The 14403-nt window shown below is 47.5% G+C and overlaps 1 protein-coding gene across 1 annotated transcript in view; it reads left to right on the top strand.

The window, feature by feature from the left end:
• Positions 1-14403, top strand: part of Antxr1 (ANTXR cell adhesion molecule 1) — a 197672-nt gene that overhangs the window by 125620 nt on the left and 57649 nt on the right. Inside the window, exon 14 of the mRNA XM_031382461.1 lies at positions 9702-9743. Within this exon, the coding sequence (XP_031238321.1) occupies positions 9702-9743 (42 nt within the window). The remainder of the gene's footprint in view (positions 1-9701; positions 9744-14403) is intronic.

Below are 14403 nucleotides of genomic sequence, written 5' to 3'. Positions count from 1 at the left end.
TCTGCATCCCTGCCTTCCCCTCTGCATCCCTGCCCTCCCCTCTGTATCTACTAGACAATGAAAATAGTACACCTGAAAACAGAAGGAGTGGAGGCAATACCTTCAAAGACGTCCTTAAACAAGGCTAAAGAAACAGTAGTGGCAGGCTCCTTTGGAGCCCTTATTAGGATGATCTGTGTGGTAAATTCCTAAACACGCTGATCCCAGAACTCTTCTTCTGCCCTTTGATGTAACCCTCCAAAACTTTGGTGTGGTCACACAGTGACACTGGTGTTCTACCTGAAATATCAAAGAAATACAATTCTAGAGACACCACGTCATCAACACAGTGACCTCTGTAGCCTTGCCCAGACTCCACTGGCCCTGCTGGCAGCTGGAAACGGCTGGCCCATAGCCCAGGCAGAGACATTCCTCCTCCTAGCCTAGCTGGGGCTTCTGAGTTCATGGGTTTATTTTACTGTACCACTTCCCAGACTTCTGCAGTGACCTTGACATCATGCTGTGGCCACTGTGCCCAGATGTTCTGCTAAATCACTGTGCCAGTCACTTAGGCCTTATCCACTCATGAGAGCACCCTGCTGTGCCTGTCACATTAGATATTGATGAATGTAGCCTCTTAAATACTCCCAGCCTCGGGCAGGGAAGGGGCACAAGACTATTTCAAGTTGGGGTTCCAAGTGGAGGCAGAAACACAGTAGGTTTCATTTCTTTAATTATCTTATCTCTTTGAAAATTTATTATATGTCCTTCCTCATCACTGGCCTTTGCTCAGCTTGTGCAGTGTGAAAGTTCTAGGCTGAGACTGGGAAGGGCCAGGAGTAAACACAGTCAGACATGAGGCTTGTCTTAAATTCAGCCAGTCTGCTTTGTGGGAAGGATCATTGATCTGTCCCCTCATCAGCATCTCCTGCTCCCTATAGGTCTTTCATATGGAGTTCCCCACCTTCCTATGGTTTCCTGACTTCGATAGCAGTGCTTATCATAAGCCTTGGGGTGGGGAGCAGAAGGCTAGAATGTAGAAGGCAGCAAGCACCCTCCCCCTCTGCGGTGCTAAAATCCTTGGGGTGTGTTTCTAACATTGTAACAATACAGCATTAACTCTATACAGTGTCTGATCTGAGGCTGTTTATCACATAGGATCACACAGGCCAGGGAGACAGTGCATTTAATCCCAACATCCAGGAAGCAGAAGGGGGTAGGTCTCTATGAGTTCTAGACCAGCCTGATCTACAAAGTAAGTTCTAAGCAAGCCAGGGCTATCTAGCAAGAACTTGCCTTAAATAAATAAGTAAATAGGTGGAAGCAATTTAGGAAGACACCTAAATCAGCCCGGGAGTTCTGCACATGCCCACACAGATGCCCACACACTCAATCATACACCACATGGAAGATATAACTACATTATATATATATATATATATATATATATATATTTATATATATATATATATGCATACATTTAAACTAACCCTTAGATAAGAGTACAAATAATGCTTTTTTAAAAATCAGGTTAGTCTTACTACATAAGGAAACCAAAACCAACAAAAATCATGGATAAACATAAGACTCAGAAGAAAATGGGGGGGCATTTCCAGGGACAAGGGGAAGGGAACTCCTATCAGCTGGCCTCAGGAGGTGCCCTGAGGAGACTCAGTGGCCCAGAGCTTGACTCCATAGCCCTCGGTGGACACAGAAGAACTTGGGAGTTGGGAGTGAGTTTTCCACCCGAGTCAGGGCCTTGAATGCAGATGAGTTTGGCTTGCCTGTCCCAAGGAATTCGTGACTGTAACGTTTCAGAGTTTTAGAGTTTGGATTTATACTATCTAGCATCCTGCACATCAGCAGTAGAGAAGTAATCCCAGATCAGGAGGCTGTAGAGACTTACAGGAAGAAGCTTGAGTCCTCTGGTGGATTGGTGGCTCAGTGGGCAAAGAGTTGACTGCATGAAAGACTCAGAGAAAAGAGAAGAGCAAGGAAATGACTCAACAGTTAAGAGCATGTGCTGCCCTTGCACAGAACCCCAAGTTTGGTCCTCAGAACACACATCAGGAGCCTCACAACCACCTGCAACCCCAGTTCAAAGCAATCTGACACCCTCTTCTGGCCTCTGTGGGTACTGCACACACATAATGTACATACAGAAAAGTAGGTACACATACATACACATAAATCTCAAAAATTAAACACAAAATCTTATGGAAACAACCCATTGAAACAATGCTAAACTCAATAAAATTTTCATTCTTTTCAATATCTTGAACTCTAACTTTTCATTATATACGTTTGTTTGGCTTATGGGTATGTGTGTGTGTGTGTATGTGTAAGTTAGATAACAATTTGCAGAAATAAGTTCTCTCTTTCCACAGTGTGGCTCACTGAGATCAAATTCAAGTCATCAGGCTTGGCAGCAAGCACCTTTATCCACTGAGCCATCTTGCTGGCCCTGGATACCACAAATTATTAATAAAAACTACAGAAAATACACGTTTTGCTCTGGTATATAAAGAATGAGCATGCATGTTGTGGCTGGAAGCATGAAGATGACAGGTACAGTAATGATCCTTAGAGTGAAGATTAGCCAGAAAGAAAGACGTCATGGCTTGGGGTCACTGCTCCTGGTATTCGCTCAGCACTATCTGCGGTAGAAAAAAAATCTGCTGTTGTTTTGCCTGGTTACTCTCTCCATTAAAAATAAACCATTTACAGGGTTCTGATGAGGCCCAGTGTCTTGCAAGAACCTTCCTGCTCTCAGCTTTGTACCCTGTCCAAGCGTGACTGTGGTTCACGTACAGCTCTAGAGCCCTGCTGTCTGGAGCCCCACAGTCCTTTCCCTGCTTTCAGCAAGCTCTCCCATGAAGCTCCCAGGCTCCTTTGCACCTCTGCCTCTCCCAGGACCCTATCTTTTTTCACTGCTGTCCAAGCTCCCCTCTCACATGCTGAAGGCTTTCTTCTTCCATTCGGTCCCTGGTTCATATAACCAGGACACACGCCTATCTCTTAGATGTTGTATACAATTCTACCACAAAGAAAAGAACACACACTCAGGACTTACTTGATTGTGCACATGTAAATGGAAGCAAGAAAGCACATGAGGTGTGAATGCATGTGGGGAATTTGCATTCCCTGTTCAGCTCACTACCAGCCAGTCAACCTTGTCCCCTCAGTAACAGTAAATAGAAACACACACACACACACACACAAAATATCATCACATATTTCTCTACATGTGATGCTGACCATTCTATGAATTCTGTCACCACTACTTCACACACAAAACTAAAGTAAGTGTTCATTTAATTTCTCTTTGGCCTTTGAAAATCATTTCTTTCAAGCTAGTACAATTTATCAGTTTTGTGATCTTTTATTTTTTTGGGGGGGGGCTTTTCCAAGTCAGGGTTTCTCTATGTAGCCCTGGCTGTCCTGGAACTCACTCTGTAGACCAGGCTGGCCTCAAACTCAGAAATCCGTCTGCCTCTACCTCCCAAGTGCTGGGATTATAGGCATGCGCCACCACCACCCGGCTTTTTTTTTTTTTTTTTTTTTTTAAAGATCATGCCTACCACACATGATCAAATATATATGAGATGGACCTGTGTTGTAACAACACAGATGTATGTGAGATGCTCAAGTTGTCCAGGAAACTGGTTTGGGACATGGTGCTGAGAAACAAAATGTCAAGCTGTAGAGCAGTGAACAAAGACTTGGAAGCTGGAGTTTAGAAACTGAATGGGCCTGAGTGCTGGATAGAAAAGCAGCGGCTGCCCCTCAGTCCCAGAGGCTGTGAGATTTCCCACCATGCATTCATTAGTGACCTGGGCTGCTCTGGGAGACTCTGAATATCTTAATGACCCTCCAAAAAAAATTATGCAGGAGGCCAGAGAGGCCAGAAGTGAGGCTTGCACCATGAAGTGTTGAGTGTTTACTTGAGAGCAAGACTTTGAGAACAATAGGAAATGCTTCCTGTGCCTTCTCCTTTAGAGGAGCACACGCTCCCTCTTTCCAGAAATAGTGATTAAGCAACATGCTCTGAGCTACGGGTCAGAGACAAAAGCTGGCCACATGTGCTTGCATCTTCCAGAAGCTCAGAGTCCACTGTGGCAAAGAGAGTTGTGAATGCAGCTTAGAGTTCACTGACAAGACTGAGGACCACAAAGGATAAGATCTAAGCTTGAGGCCCGGGAGCCACATAGCTGAGACAGTTCAATATGCAGAGGAGGTCAAGAGAAGAGGTGAAAGCATGCCTTCAGACAGAGCCATGGGTAAGGTGTCCTCACCCCATGACCATAGAGGCACCTGAGAGACCGGATATCAGGGCAAGGACACTGCCATCATTGACATCGAGTACCCAAGGCTGCTGGGTTTTGGTTTATTTATTGGATAGTTCCTGCCTTTGTTGGCTTTAATTGTCAACCTGACACATTCTATATTCATCTGAGAGGAAAACCTGGACTGAGGGATTGCCCAGATCTGACTGGCCTGACTGTGGTGGTCTTGACTGTTGATTGATGTGGAAGGGCCCAGCCCACTGTGGATGGCACCATTCCCTACACAGGTGATCCCAGGCTATACGATTGCTAACTAAACATGGGAGCACAGCCAGCCAGCAAAGTTCCTTCACAGTTTCTGCTCCAAGTTCCTGCTTGAGCCCCTGCCCTGACTTCCCTCAGTGGTGGACTGGGACTTGCAAATATGAGCCAGATCAATCCTTTCCTCTAAGTTGCTTTTGGTCGGAGTGTTTTGTTACAGCAACATAAAGGAAACAATGACGTCTTATTTTAAGACTGGGTGTCAATGTGTAACACAAATTGGTCTCAAACCTGAGATCCCCTTCCCTTGTCTCACAAACACTGGAATTATAAACCAGCGCCTCACAGGACTTCTTAAGGCTGGTGTTTCGTTCAGATGTAAAATTCCACAGCACGGCATGGTGGGGATGTCTAGCCTAACACAAAACATACCTCTGCCCAGAGCAGATTGATACAGACTGATTAGAAATAAGCTAATTCATGGTTCTAAGAATGTGGTCCACACACCCCTGAAGTCAGAATTATTTGGGAACCTTCTAGAAATGCCTGGTCTCAATCTGTTGGGGTGCAGTACACCCACAGTTCTGTATAGCAAGAGACCCTCTACAGGATTCTAATATTGGAAAGTTTATGCTGAGATCATTGAAATTAGTACATAGTTTTGTTAACAGATTCATTAGTCTCAGCTGTTGCCTGGACCTGCGTAGACCACAGAGAGGCCCATGTGTTGGCAAAGCATCCCTTGGCAGTGAGAGACCAGGTGTAGGATGCAGAGGAGCCTGTGGGAGTGTGAGGGGTATAGCTCAAACTCGAGCAACGCCGAGACATAAGTAGGCTATAGAGAAAGAGGCCAGGAAATCCTTTCTGTTCGGTACCATGTCTTTTTCCATGAGACAAGTTTCTGCCTCCTAGGAGCTTGGGCAGTTTAGCACATCCAGCTCCTATCATGGAGAGAAGAGACAGGCAAGGAGAGGGATATAAATTCATAAGCCTGGGAAGGTGGCCCAGTGGTGACAGAGGACAAGGGTTCAGTTCCCAGAACCCACACAAAAGCTCACAACCTTCTGTAAGCCCAGCTCCAAAGGATCAGACATCCTCTTCTGGCCCCCAAGGACACCAGGCACTTCTGTGATACATTTACATACATGTAGGCAAAACATTCATACACATGAAAAATAAAAATAAAGCAAATCCTTAAAAACATATAGGAAGTTGTAGTAGAGAGTCTCTCAGTGGATGATAGCCAGGCTGCGACTTCCAGCCCTTCCTGTGCATGGAGGCGGTCTGTCTTCCACCTTGAATGTACTGCCTAGTGAGAAGGAGCACCGGGTAGCTCCAAAGGTCACATGGCCAGAGCACAATCAGTTCCAAAACACAGCTGCTGAGTCAGCAAGACCAAGCTGAGCTCCGAGAAATAAAAGTTCATAAAGCACTTCTGAGGGAGAGAGAACAGTATGCAAAATAAAGGCACCGGTGCATCAGCTCACTTTACAGTTGTGAAGGGGGCTCTCCGGGCCTAGGAGCTGAACCTGACTATAAGCCACAAAGGCCAGACTGTGGGTGTCAGCGCATCCCAAGCTTACCATGCCTGATCTGCCTTCACTGTATCTCCAGCAACCACCTTGGGTGCTCACAAGAACCTGAACTTTGCTTAAGTATCTGCCAGCGGTAGAGCATTTACTTACACGCGCTGTGCCCTGGGTTTGCTCCCCAGCACTACAAAGATTGTTTCGCTCCTCTCCCACTTCTATCCTCTCCTGTGCCCTCTATCCTCAGTGACCACCTTTCTGCTTTTACATCCCATGAGCCCTATCGCCCCAACTTCAATCCCTCTGCCCTCTCTTATGGACCCCTATTTAGTTTCATAGCCAATACCCACACTCACCCTCACTGATATGGTAATACATAAAAACATGAAGAACTACAAGCCACTTATGAGACAGAAAGTGTGCCGCTTATCTTTCTGAGTCTGGATCATATAATACTTCCAAGATCCACCTATTCTTCTCCCAATTTCATTACTTTGTTTTTTTCTAAAGTGGAATACAATTTCGTTGTGTAGTGTGGGCTGTGTTTTCATGAAGGCTTGTGGGGCATACAAGAGAATGTGCATTTCCCTGGGCTCAGAGCCTTGTACAGGGTGGCCTATGTGCCTCTCTTGGCATAGGAATGATTCTGTCTGGCTATTCTGTGCCAGGCCAGGCTGGGTTCACCAGCGCAAAGCAACTGGGGGACCTCATCATTGTCTCTGTCAGCCAGCCACTCAACAGGCAAGGCCAGGTTAGAGTACAGTTTCTGTTTAGCTGAACATATTAGTTTGTTTTTCAGAAATTGAGGTCCCAGTTTACAGTGTATTCCTGTGGAATCTGGATTACAGACTGTAATCCTTGTAATCAGTATTGGTATGTCATGTATGATGCCATCGTCTCTGTTCAGATCTGGCCCGCTTAGGATACGGAATAGATATTCAATAAGTGTGAAGTAAAGTAAATGAGAGTTGGTCTGAGTAGCAATCTCCTAGTGCTGAGTGTGTGTGTGTGTGTGTGTGTGTGTATGCACACACACGTGCACCTGAGAGTGTACACGCGTGCATGCATGCATGTGTGTGAGCACATGTACATGTATGCCTGTGTGCATATGGAAAGCAGAGCTACATGTTAAATGTCTTCCTCAATGGATTTCCACTTTATTTTTTGAGACAACCCTGGAGCTCATAGATCAGCCCAGGTTGGCTAGCCAGCAAGCCCCAAGGATCGTTCCATCTCTGCCTTCCTCATACTCAGATTACAGGCACAAGACTTCACATGTGGCTTTTACATGGGTGGCTGGAACTGAACTCATTCCTCAGTCCTCATGCTTGCACAGCAGGCACTTCACCAACAGAGCCTTCTCCCTACCTTGCCATGTAGAAACTTGTACGAGGCTGCTGACATCCCTGGATCCTGTGGCCACCATCCAGTCAGACACCAGGCTCCTGGCTCAGGAGGTTATGGAGCCAGACACAGTCACCTGGCTTATGCCGAGGGCTATTAAAGATGAAATAAAGAGAGGAGGGGGCACGGGGAGGGTGTCTTCATAGCACTGGCACTGCACACTGCTGCTCAGGGCGACTCAACTCCTGCAGTGTTTATGGCTTTGTTCTTCATTGACAAGGCTTCGAGACACCCCGAGGCTTCTCAAACCCTCACCACTGTGAGAAGGCGGGTCTGCTCTTCTAGTTTAGCCACACCCCAGCCCTTTCGGAGGATGTGTGTGTGTGTGTGTGTGTGTGTGTGTGTGTGTGTGTGTGTACCACACACACATGCTAAAGCCAGAGGTTGGAATTGGGTGCCTTCCTCTGCTGCACACTATCTTATTTTCTGAAACAGGGTCCCTCACTGAACTGGAGCTTGCCATCCGAGGAGACGAGCTGGCCCACAAGCCCTCAGAATCCTCAGACTCCAAAGCTTTCACCATCAGGCCTGGCCTTTTCTGGAGATCCAAACTCATGCTTGACTGACAGGCATAGCAACAACTGAGCCATCTCCTAGCACCACATTTTCAAGGCAACCACAGGACAATGGTTTCTGTTCCCTACCTCATCCTGCGGTGGCACTGGGGATTGAACCTAGGCCTCCATGTTAGGCAAGCACTCTCCCGTCCCAGTGCCATTGAGCTCCAGGTGTTGGTTTTGGTTTTTCTTCTTGTTTTGTTTTTCTCTTTCCTTCTTTCCTCCTTCCTTCTCTTCCTTTTGACAGGAACGCCCATAAAGGAGAGCCTTGAGTCTCTTGAGAGCTCAGGACATTGTCTTCCCCACAGCATCTGCCTTCTTGCAAGCATCCTGCCATGTCGCTACCCCCACCTCCTCATCCCTTCCTCCAGCTTCCAACCATTTCCTGTTTTAAAATAATCTGCTGTCTCTGGAATGATGGCAAGTCAGCATCAGGCAGGGACAGTCCTCCCCAGAGGTTCCCCTGAGGGAGTCTCAGAAGGGAGTTGAGTGGGTGAGCAAAGTCACAGCTTCCTACAGCAACAGGAAGTGGAAGCAGATGAAACAGTAGCCCTAAACCCCGGGAGGCCTTCATCTCTGCCTCCTCGGTTAATGAATACTGTCCTGGGATGCTTGGAGCTCCTCAGTCCACTGGCTGCTGTGGGTAGCCTGTCCAATCAGGAGATAACGTTCTAGACCGTGCAGGGTGGAGACAGAGGTGAGGACCAGAGCCCTAGAGAGCGCTCCATATTATTAAATTGGAGGAGAACTGCACTTAGTAGGAAGGTGAGGAGATGCTTTGTGCTCCTAAGAGAGTCCCTGGTCAAGAGGCCAAAAGATGCTCGAACACCCATCTGCAAAAATGGGCAATCCTGCTGCTGAGACAGCCAAAGTTACAAGGCAAACTTTGTAAGCGCCAGATGTCACCTATAGAAAGTGTGGGGTCCCAAAATTCTAACAGTAAATGTGGACACGGGCAGCTAGTTCCTGAATGTATGGGATCACAGTCGTTCATAGCCAAAGTGCCTTAGGAAGGACCTAAAGTCCAGCTAACTGCCTGGCTTCCCTTTTATGAGTAGAGTTATCAGGCCAATCATCATGTTAAGTAAGGGACTCCCAGTGACTTACTGGAACCATGTCTGTGTCTTTCTCCACAAGTTGGACAGATGGGACAGTTGAAGAAGAGTCTTGTAAATAGTTACTGAAATACATTTGCCTCTCAATTGTAACTGGAAGAGGTCTCTGGGCAGCCATTCTCTGCCGCCTTCTCTCAGGGGTTGCTCAGCCTGACTCCTGTCCTCTCTCTTTCTATGGACCCAGTGAGGTCAGTGATAGGGTGCTCCAGCCAGTCTGTACCCAGCTGATGTCTGCAGCACCCTTTACCTCACGTGTGTATCACCGTTCTTTGTTAATGTGTAGATTGGGTGGAGGAGGGGAGTGGCTTCTTGTGCGAGTGACCAAGTGATCAAATTAATGAGAGTAGCTGCCCTGGTGGGACACACCAGCCGTGGAACACGTTTCTCTGCATGAGATTACACGATGAGTAGCACCCAGGCCCGGCTCTCATTGGGCTACTCTGTCCAGCCAGGTCAGGGCATAGACGAAGTCCCCTGCTCCAGGCTGTTCCTATGGGATTACAGACCTGGCAGCCATCTTAGAAAGCAGGAGCCTAGTGACTCCCACTGACCTGTTCTTTTCATTCACAGATCATCAAGGAGGTCCCTCCGCCCCCTGTTGAGGAGAGTGAGGTAAGTGCCCAAGGTGGGGTGCATCCGGTGGGAGGGTGGCCAAGTGGGGCAGCGCTGGATGGGTATTCAGCCTCTTGCTGAGCAGAGCTGCCCCCCCCCCCCCCCCCCCCCCCGCTGCAGGAGAAAAGGAGCCTTTGTACCTTTCCTAAGTAGGATGAACAATAACCGAGTAGCTCTGACAGCCAGAACTAGCTGATTTCTTTCCACAAAGACCAGCTTAAAATGTGCGCATTTGTCTGCTGGTTGTGTTTGTTTTCCTTTCAAGGATTTTGAAAGATTTTCTGGGAGCTTTTAAGAAGGGGGGGGAGGTGAGTTTTGGTTATTGTCATTTTGATGTGCTGGAAACCAGGTTGTCCCACATACTACATCCCAACCCCCTCTCCTCTCCTTTTCTTGGGGCAGGTTCTCATAGGACACGGGCTGGCTTTTAACATATATCACTCCTGCCTGAGCCTACCTGCCCAGCGCCCGAATCACAAACATGTCTCACCACTCTCAGAAGAAATGTCTTTATCACTACAACAATCTGCTGTTGGAAGGGTCTAATCTTTCCCCTGAAACATTTTAGGATTCTTGCCTCGCCGCAGATGGGCTTTACATGTGCAGGTTACGGTAAATTTGCCACACTCAGCAGACAATCACTGCTTCTAAGGCTCATGCCAAGGATCCCATTTTTCTTTAATTTAAAACAGTATTATATAAAAATCTGCCAGGTGGTCATGAATCCACTCTGGAGAGGAATATGCTAATATCCTGGCCTCGCTCTCAAATCCTCTCTGTCTACAGACAAACCCTTCCACTAAAAGGGCCAGGAAGCTGCTGTGGTGCAGGGCGGCTCCACTAAACTAGGTGTAAGCAGCTGATTTCTGGGTGGGAGGGAGTTCCCAGCAAATGGCTTTCATAACTTGGGGCAACTGGGACCCTTAGAAGTAACACCTGCCAGTGTAGATGAGCTCAATCTGAAAACTTAGTGGGCCCACAAAGTATGTTGATGAGGTTTCCAGTTCTCAACTGGGTCCCTAAAGTCTCTTTGTATGCACCTCCGATACCACGGAGCCTCCCTACACAGAAAGAAAGATGATTAAGTTTAAAATTCCATGAGTTTCTCATGTGCTGAACACTGCGTGAACCCCAAGAGACTTAATAGCGGCAATCAATTAAAGCACATCTCAAAGGAATGTTAACTCTCTGGCCAGAAATCAAAAGAGAAAATTACATTGCTGTGCAGAAAGGATGGAGAAAAGATCCTCCCTCTCTCTCCCTTTCTCTCTCTCTTTCTCTTTCTCTCTCTCTCCCTTTCTCTCTCTTTCTCTTTCTCTTTTTCTTTCTCTCTCTCTTTCTCTCTCTCTCTCTCTCTCTCTCTCTCTCTCTCTCTCTCTCTCTCTCTCTCTCTCTCTCTCTCTCTTTCTCCATGTCAACTCTGTCTTTAACCCTCCAAGGGCAGAAACCAAGGCTGGTCCTCCCTCCCATTCTATCTGAGTAGCCCTGTGTTGTGGGCAGCTGTCTCTTAGAATCCCAAAACAGAGTGTAGCTCCATGACAGAGCCCCTTTGTCAGTTCTGGGGTGAAAATGCCCACCCCCCCCAGCACTGTTCAGAGTGGCTCTTTCTGGTGCTTGCTCTGCATCAACCTTTAGAAGGTAATATCCTGGAGATTTGGGTACTGGGGTCCAGTGGGACCTGATATCCTCCACATGTAGCACAGGGTCCATAGACACCATAGGTATACAGATGCAAGGCTAGAGCCCAACCAAGAAAGAACAGATGTAATCAGGGGAAAGGAGAAAATTGAGACTTTCATCTTCATTCTGTGTTTGTGTGGAGGCTGGACTTTGAAAACAGCAAACCTCATTCCTGAAATGGAATGAAGACTATGGACACTTGAGACCCAAAGGCTTGTGGGAGGCTTAAGGCAACTTCCTACTGCCCCGGAGATTACTTCAGCATGTGTGTTAGCTCCAGGGCTCCTCAGGGCCCCAGTCCCCTCCTAATGTGCTCTGGCAGGAAGAAACGAACGAGAGAAATCCCACAGAAAGAAATAACGTAACTTAGAACATATGAAGTATTTTATACGATGCTTTGAAAATCACAGCTGGAGCCTGTTCAGCCTTCTCCAATGCAGCCCCATGTACAGACCCCACAGAGGCCTCAAGCACAGCTCGTGTCTGTATAGAGTGCCCCGAAAGTCCTCCTGTCAAGTGGAAGCCTCCTCTCTCCTTCTTGGTGGTCTCTGGGAATTGCATTAAATCCTCCCTCTGCATCAAAGCTTAAGACCATTGCATACTCAGAGGTTAGGAACTATCTAGTTAATCTTAACACGAGCCACAAGTGATGGTGCATGCTAGTAACCCCAGCACTGGGGAGGCTGAAGCAGGAGAAGATCAAGCTTGAAGTCAGCCTGGGCTGAATAGAAAGACCATGCCAACATGGTGGGGAGGGGGGAGAAGAGCACCCTGTGAGGGCAACCCCTCTGCCTGCTGTATATATAGACAAGCTAAGATATTAGCTGACCTTCATCAGTTCTATAACCACTGCATCCTGAGGGAGGCTGTCCCTGTTAGGGTCACTACTGCTGTGATGGGACGCTCGGACCCAAAGCAGCTTGTGGAGGAAATTTTCCTCACAGTTCTATGTAACAGTTCATCATCAAAAACAGTGAGGGTGGGAAGCCGCAGGCCGGAGCTGATGCAGAGTGCTGCTTGCTGGCTTGCTCAGCCTGCTTTCTGGTGGCAGTCCAGGACCCCCAGGCCAGAGGTGGCACTACTCACAATAGACTGAGCCCTCCCACATCAATCACTACTTAAGAAAATGCCCCACAGGCTTGCCTACAGCCCAATCTTATAAATCTTTCTCGATGGAGCCTCCCTCCTCTCTTGTGTCAAGTTGACATAAAAGTAGCTGGCACAGAGGTGCATCATGGTGTGAATAGCTAACGTTAGAATGAAGGCAGCTTTACTGACCCTGCATAGCCCTTCTCCTTCCTGTAGAATCCTCTTTAGTAGGAAATACAGAATGCAGCGTGCAATGAGATATGACTTTCTGGAATCTTCTGTCACAGGAAGTGAAATTGCTAAGCAAGTACAAAGAAAGCTCTTGAAATCGCAGCAGAGGGAATCTCAGAGTGACACCTAAGAGGGGCACCAGGGGTGGATCTTAGCCCACTGCCACCAGGGTGAGGCTTAATCCTCATTGTCTTTCTCCCAAAGAGTTGGCAGTTTCTAGAGAGTGTGTTAGCACTGCCCTTCGGTGGAGGCTTCTCTGAGTATGATCACCTCCACGGATGCTGTGACTGCGTTTGAGTTAGTCAAGGCTCTCAATTCATGACAATGTGCCTCCTTTAAGATGCACTGTTATTCAACAATGAAGGTCTCAGTAACTCATTGTTTAGTTTGGTCATATATATGGCAAAGAGAGGGATCAGGCCTAGGCGAAGAGAGAGTTTGGCTGCATTTCACTATTGGGTGTTATATAGATATATCTCCAACAGGAGATAGGTGGACTCAGGGAGAGTTATGGTTGATAAACCACCAGAAGGCAAGCAGCCCCAGGCATGCACCTCCAATCTAGCCTCTCTCTTCAGGACTCTACTCCCCTCTGCTCTCTCCTCACCAGCTTCCCTCATGATCCCATAACTGTAGTCTATGGAGCCCCTTTCTGCCTGACCCCAGCTGATGACATGTCCTGGGCCTTCATGCTAGCTTCTGCCCCCAATAACTACAGCCTCAGTCCCTTAATCCCTATCTCTCAGTTCCCAGCAGGGGAAGGTCCTTAGCCCAACTCATCCCCTCAGTCAAGATCATAGATCAGAAATCACAGGTTACAGTCAGCCAATGGCCTGGATGAACCTGCGTCCCGGGTCCCTTCCTAGTCAATGAGCACTGTCTCTCTAACAGACCAACGTCCTTGAGTGTGGAGGCCATACTTTCCCTTGAAGAAGCAGGCACCACCACAGAGCATCTATGGAGCAGTGTGCTTGAATACGCTATACTCCAGTGTAACCGGAGTAAACCTGAGCTCAAGCCAGGAACGCATGCTATCTTTCTTCCCCACCTGCCTTGCATACAGGTTCTCAAAGACCCCACCACGTTTGAAAGGCAACCCATATCAGGAAAGCCTGTAACTGAGAGGAAAGGTGGTGTGGCTTAGCTGGCATCTTAGATACATGCAGATGTACAAACATGCAAACATGCTGGGAATGAGAGAATTCCTCCCCTGAGATCTGGCTTAGCCAAGGATCAAGGCAGAGACTCCTAGTTTATAGATCTCTTGCCCCATCACCTCAACACAGGAAGTGTCCCCACCCACTCAGTGCTGCCATGACTGGACCCTGGGTTAGCGGTCTGTTTCAGTTGTAGATGAGAGACCAAGCAACCCCTCCTGGAGTCTAGAGCTCTTCAGCCTGTTTCGCTGGAAACATCTGGCTTCAACAATCAAATGCTGTATCAAAAATAAGCCAGGGAGCTACCCATAGCAGGGCTTTGACTAATGAAAGATTAAAGGCTGCACTTTTTTTTAGCATGCAACTAATCAAGACATTAAGCTCTGATTTGAAGACATTGGGAAGGTCAAACAGGATAGAGGTTAACTGCCTTGGGAACAGCCACCATGCTGTCTAGTTACCTAAAACTCTGGGCCTAAGGGGTGGAGAGATGGCTCAGTAGT

The sequence above is a fragment of the Mastomys coucha genome, unplaced genomic scaffold (assembly GCF_008632895.1).
Source record: "Mastomys coucha isolate ucsf_1 unplaced genomic scaffold, UCSF_Mcou_1 pScaffold20, whole genome shotgun sequence".
Classification (NCBI taxonomy): domain Eukaryota; kingdom Metazoa; phylum Chordata; class Mammalia; order Rodentia; family Muridae; genus Mastomys; species Mastomys coucha.
The sequence above is the reverse complement of the archived record's forward strand: the minus strand, read 5'-3'. Positions and strand labels throughout refer to the sequence as shown.